Source organism: Anguilla anguilla, chromosome 8 (genome assembly GCF_013347855.1).
Source record: "Anguilla anguilla isolate fAngAng1 chromosome 8, fAngAng1.pri, whole genome shotgun sequence".
In the NCBI taxonomy this organism is placed as follows: domain Eukaryota; kingdom Metazoa; phylum Chordata; class Actinopteri; order Anguilliformes; family Anguillidae; genus Anguilla; species Anguilla anguilla.
Window position 1 is genome coordinate 41841732 of NC_049208.1, and position 6583 is coordinate 41848314.

Genomic DNA, 6583 nt, shown 5'->3' on the forward strand with positions numbered 1-6583 from the left:
AATCACTGGTACATTCAAAGAATACATTAAAGAAGTTCAAGGCCTCATTGGGAAAAAGGCTTTGCTCTATCCATGTAAACAGTGAGCTGGTACACCATTACTTTTTATTGTTTAACTGTTAACATCAGCCGGGCCTTCTTCTACAGAAGATTAATCCCGCCAAGGCCGGATAGCGTCAGTCAACTACAGAGCTTGAAGCTATGTCAGATCTTGCCCTTCCAGTTGAGGAAACACTGAGTGCTATGACCTTTATACTTACAACGCCACACAAATATCAATGGCATTTATGTTTTTAAATTTGTTTACATCTATTGTAAATACACTCACCAGCCACTTTATTAGGTACACCTGCTCGTTATAATAGCCTGCTCTTTCAAGCAGCAAATAATGTGGCTTTTGCTCAATGTATAAAGCATACAGGCATGGTAAAGAGGTTTAGTTTTTTGTTTGACCAAACATTAGAATGGGCAAGATGCGTGACTTAAGTAACTTTGACCGTGGTATGATTGTTCTTTCCAGACGTGGTGGTTCCAACATCTGAGAAACAGCTACCCTCCTGGGATTTTCAAGCATTCAGTCTCTAGAGTTTACAGAGAATTGTGTGATAAATGAAAAACATCCAGCAAGTGGCAGTTCTGTGGTCAGAAAGGTAACAGAAAGGCCACAAATGCTCAAGTAACAGCTGTTTACAATGGTGTGCAGGTCAGAACGTGCTAGAGCAGCAGATAACCATGCCGAATGCCACTCCTGTCAGCCATGAACACAAAGATGAGGCTATAGTGGGCATGTGATCACCAACACTGGATGACTGTAGATTGGAAAAAATGTAGCCTGGGCTGACAACTTAATTTCTGCGTGTGGGGTCAGAATTTGGCATAAACAGCATGAATCCATAGATCTATATTGTGCTGAGAAAAGAAACAAGAAGCATACTGCAAGACAAGAAATATACAATATTTCTCAGCAAATTATAGCTGTAGGATGAACAAATGGAGCTGTAACCCAAACTAATGCAGAGAAACTCTGGCCAACTTAATTTCACCAGCAACTGGCAGACAGGACAATGCCAACTGGAGCCAGTTTTGCCCTGTTGCTGTGGATTCCCAGGCATAGTCTTCAACCCTTCAATGTCTGAGATGCCTGCTTTCATGATAAGCAAGTAAGAGTATCAACTGAATCACTCAGAAGTCCAATATTGTGTTTTGACAGCGGTGGTGGACCTCTCATGAAGACACAGAGGACAGATAGTCTTTGGTCATTTTCCTGGCTATTGAGAATGTCTGTGGGACTGTGACAACCCACTGAAAAATGTGGGAAGCAATCCAATGAGAGGCATGTGCATGTGCTTTTTTGCAGCACTGTCGAAATGTCATGTCCAGTGCTGGCATTTATGCTCATTAAGAAGGGACAAGCCCTACTACATGTCCCTCTCTGACTGGCGCATGCCACTGCGGCCACGAGACATCTGCTACTGTTGTGCCTTTGTGTGGTCATCTGAATGGAACAAACAAGTGTTGTCCAACATAGGCAGCCACACTGGGATTCAGGTGACAAGTGTAAGAATAAACTCATCTTATCAGGCTAAATGCATATGCCTTTTATTGACAGACTGACTTTGTGTAATGAGCTGAATTCTCATTGCGTGGCCTGACTTTGACCTAACCTCACACATTTAAGATAGCTTTTGCTCATGCCAAGTAATTAATTGTCACTGCTCATTGCATACACAAACAATTTGCTGAAATGCAGTATTCATTCAATAATGCGTACATTCTTTATTCAGTTTACAAATGGCAATGGCGATTAAATTCCAGCTCCAGTGTAAACTGCTAGTTTTTCAGTAAATATTGCATCAATATGTTTCAATCTTTCATCAATATAGAGGTCCTGTGGATAATGTTTAGAACAGTATTAATTATTTTTGTGAAAAACATATTCACAAGTACACAATTCTTTCCTAATGTGATCTCGGAGTGATGATGGACAACAGGCTGTCCCTCTCCAACAACATTGCAGCAGTAACCCGGGCATGCAGATTTTTCCTATACAACATCCGCAGAATCCGCCCCTTTCTCACCACCTACTCAACCCAGCTCCTGGTCCAAGCAATGGTTCTATCCCGCCTGGACTACTGCAACTCTCTTCTGGCTGGACTACCGGCATCTGCCACCAGACCCCTGCAGCTCATTCAGAATGCTGCGGCTCGTCTGGTCTTCAACCTCCCCAGACACTCCCACGTAACTCCCCTGCTCACTACCCTCCACTGGCTGCCTGTTATAGCTCGCATCAAATTCAAAACATTGGTTCTAGCATACCAGGCAGTCAAGGGATCAGCCCCAGCATACCTTCAAAAGATATTCAAACCCTACATGCCAGCCAGATCCCTCCGTTCTGCTACCTCAGGACGCCTAGCACCTCCCCCTCTTCGCACCTGCACTTCCAGAACACGTCTCCTCTCTGTTCTGGCCCCACGATGGTGGAATGACCTCCCTGTGGAGGTCAGAACAGCTGAGACTGTGACCCATTTCAAACGACGACTGAAGACCCACCTCTTCAGGCTGCACCTCTCCCCATCCCTTCCCCCCCTGTAAATGACTAAACTTAGGGTTGTAACTAGGCAGCTGTTTAATAGGTGACTTAGTTGATGCGCCAGTCTTAACGACTACTTGTATTTTTATTTATTTTTATTTTTCCATAGATTGCGTTGTTGCAGTTCTTGTTGTTAGTGTTAATCAGTTTAACCACCAGGGTCCAGGTTGAACTATGCGGTTGTTCCCTGTACTTGGACCGGTACTTCTCTCTAGGGGTTTCGTCATACTTGTTCCTGGTTATGGTTATACACTTTGTTGTACGTCGCTCTGGATAAGAGCGTCTGCCAAATGCCTGTAATGTAATGTAATGTAATCTAGGACCCAGGTCAGTGCCTGTGTAGTGCTATGACCTTTGCTGTCACCAGATCTCAACCCAATTGAACACCTATGGGAGATTTTGAGCCGACAGGTTAGACAGTGCTCTGTATCACCAACATCAAAATGCAAAATGAGGGAATATCTTTTGGAAGAATGGTGTTCCATCCCTCCAGTAGAGTTCCAGAGACTTGGCTGCTGTTCTGGTGGCTTGTGGTGGCCCCACACCTAACTACGACACTTTATGTCAGCTTTTCCTTTAATTTGTCCCCCATCTGTAGTGTATTATTGTATTTTACAGGAAAAATCTAGATGATAATATTGAAATAGAGATCATATACAGTATATGTATGTGAATATTATGGTGATGATGTATTCAAGGTGGAGAAACATGGGGATTTTATTTAGATGGTATCTCTGATTCTAGAGCAACAGTGATTCATTTTTTATCAGAAACATTGCAGGCCTTTAGCAGAGATACAATAACATTGGCTTTGTGCAATTATGTATTTAATATATTCTGTGTTGAGAAGAATGGAAATATAATGATTTCATTAATAAAATAATACAATGAGATGAAGCATAAATGAAAGCTGGGATCAAATTGGGATCAAAAATTGGCCCTGGGCTATTGTCCAAACCAGCCCTCTGTAATTGACCGGACAACAACAAACCTTGTTGATTTACGTTGAGATAGTTGAATAGAAAATATACACCAAGTCAGAGACATAAGAGGATTTCTCACTGGCCCTGACTGTGTCCTCCTGTGCACTGTGTGCAGATTATGGACTGTCCTCCTGCCTCCTACTGACTATGCATTGCTGCTCTGCAGATGCTGCACTTGACTGATCCTGGACAAGAGATTAAGAATTTGTTATGGTCAAACTCAAACAACAAATATAGCTAACAAATAAAAGGTTAGGATATAGCCCTAACTACAAGCTAAAATAGGTGCAAAAGTAGTTGTATATGCAGTGATGTATAATGTTTGGGACTAAGACAAAAATATTTTTTCTTGATTTGTACACCACAATTTTAGATTTGCAAGGGAAGAACTTTGACTTTAAAGTTTTATGTGCTTATATTCTTTTCTTCCCAACACTGTTGTGCAGAAGCGGTCACTGACCAAGTAGAGTTCGCAGTTTGCAGAATTTGTAGTGTAGACAGCTCATGTTTAAATTTTGACAAGTGACAAGTGCAATCGCTCAAAACCAGAAATCGGGACTGAGTCTGCTTAGTTCAGGTTATCTAGGCTCAGTTGCAACCACTGTCCCAGATCCACCAATAGGAAAGCCATTGCTCTGAATCATGACACAAGCTCAACAGTGAAGCAGTTATTTATCATATTGGTTAAAACTTGTGCAATTTCCATGGGTAATGCTTTGGTTAGCTTGCAGGCTATTTTGCAGGAGTAGGCTACTCAAAGCCGAGTGAGACGGTAACCAGTGAACTCAGAGACAGTAAAGTCTTAAATGTCATGATTGTCAAAAGGGAAAATGACAAGCAGTAGGGGACAGGGATGGTCCCCAGAGGGGAACCTCATTGTTTGGTTCTCACTGTTGGAATGAAAGTCATAGGGAGTGCTATATAAAAAAGAGAAATATGATCATCGTACACTTCCAAGTTATGTGGTTTTTTACTCATGAGAATTCCAGGAGAATGTGTCTGTCAAAATGAAATAAATCAAAACGGGTAGGGGTTTCAGTGTGAAATGACACAACAGCTGGCAAATGGAACAGGGTTCATTTTTAAACGCAGTTTCATAAAAGCTCTCCAAGCATGACCAGTTTCTCCATTTTCCCTCACTCTGTTCATCTTTACTTTCCTTGCCCTCTCTTTTACCCCTCTCTCCCTGCTCTCCTCTTGCTGCACCCCTTCTTCTCCCTCTGTCCTGAATTCAGGTTGGTGGTTTGATGCCTGCGGTCCCTCCAACCTTAACGGGATGTATTATACCAAGGGGCAGCATGTTGGGAAGCTCAATGGCATCAAGTGGCATTACTTCAAAGGCCCGAGCTACTCCCTTCGCGCCACAACCATGATGATCCGTCCATTTGAAGTCTGAGAGAGACCCTTTCTTCCAGTAACACTCGACGGCACTGTCAAGGCTTGTGGATTATAAAGGAAATATCAACAACATTTTGCAGAAATGCTTTTCCATGTAAAGGACCAGGACATTGTGAAAGACGGTTGTCTTAAAGTTACTGAACTTACAGAGCCAGATTTGATCTCAAGGATCAAGTTCTTTTTTCCTTCTCTTTTTCACGGAGGAGGGGGTGGTGTTAGGGAAGAAAAATGTTGCCCCAACTTTATTATCTTGTTACGTTTTCAGTGTTAAGCACTGCCATTCCGGCTTTACTCTTGAACTCTGGGCTTCTGTTGAGAACAAAACTGAACAGTCATAACTGAACGAGGCCTGGCTGGAGCCACAAGTATTTGTTCTTTCAGCTTTATTTGTTTGCACTGCCCAATGTTAACAGTGCCAAATTTGAGACGTGCACATAAACAAGAAAATAAACCATGGTTTTCCTAAGGCTTTTGGGGTTGATGCAAAATGGCATTCTGAATCAGAACATTATGATTAATGCTCTTTATTTTTATACAACAGTCTGAAATGTTTGACGTACAGTTTGACATTTTTATACACAGTCTTCTACAAACAGAAAGGAAATGAAGAACTGCACAAAGGATTACAAGATCATTTTCTGTAGTTCATAGAAGGACAATTTTAGTGACTTAGTGCTACATATGAACTTTGAACAGGATGCACAGTTTAACCAATGTGGACTGATAATTCCTAAGCCATAACTACCATGTTGTTATTGAATCACTAATAAGGAAGTCTGTATACTCCACTGTGTGACTGCTTGTGAGCTTCTTTGAGACCCAATATTATATAAGTATATGTTGTTTCCTTCTTCTCAGTTTTATAATTTGAGCAAATGTGAAAAGGAACACATACCTGTACACATGAGTGGGCCAGTATTACTTACTGCCATTTTTTAAACTGGTAACCAATTCAAGAGGAATAGAAAATTTTATGTCCCACGCCATATATGTGTATTGATGTTAATTTATAGGCAATTTGTGTCTTTGTTTTGATTGTTTTTAAACTATTGACTTTTTAATTAGTTTTTCTTGAAGAGCATTTTAATGATATAAAATCCAGTATTCCAGCTGAAATGTGTGTGTGGGGAAATTGCACTGTGAATATGAATGGAGGAAGATGAGGGTAAGGATGAATAATGTACCTACCTTCTGCCACTGTTACTCTGATGTACATTACAGTAAATTAACTCAGTTGACAGAATGTAGAAGCAAAACCTTATTTCATTTCCTATTTAATAAAAGTGTTTAACCACCTAGTCATTGAAAACCTAAAACCTAACCTAAAACCTTCCAATTTGTTATAAATAAATATTATTGGTGCAGGGGGGTCCTTACTACTGTCTATGTCAAAAATAAAATGGTAAATATGTAATCACAAAATTATATTAAAAAAAAAAAAACTATTGATCTCCTATTTTCAAAGAGGTCCATGATGTGTTAACAGCGAACGGCCAAGACTAGGCTTTGTTTCTGAAGCTCTCTTCCTGGTCTTGTTAAAAGAAATTGCTCTCTAGCGCCAGTATGGTTGGCTCCAGTATAGGTTTTCCAGCTACCCATTTCAATGTTAAGCT

General features: G+C 40.8%; 1 protein-coding gene across 1 annotated transcript in view; it reads left to right on the top strand.

Moving 5' to 3' along the window:
* The window catches only part of angpt1 (angiopoietin 1), an 83183-nt gene extending 76915 nt beyond the window's left edge, over positions 1-6268 (top strand). Inside the window, exon 9 of the mRNA XM_035428191.1 lies at positions 4808-6268. Coding sequence (XP_035284082.1) covers positions 4808-4968 — 161 coding nt within the window. The 3' untranslated portion in view covers positions 4969-6268. The remainder of the gene's footprint in view (positions 1-4807) is intronic.
* The last annotated feature ends 315 nt before the right edge of the window (positions 6269-6583 follow it).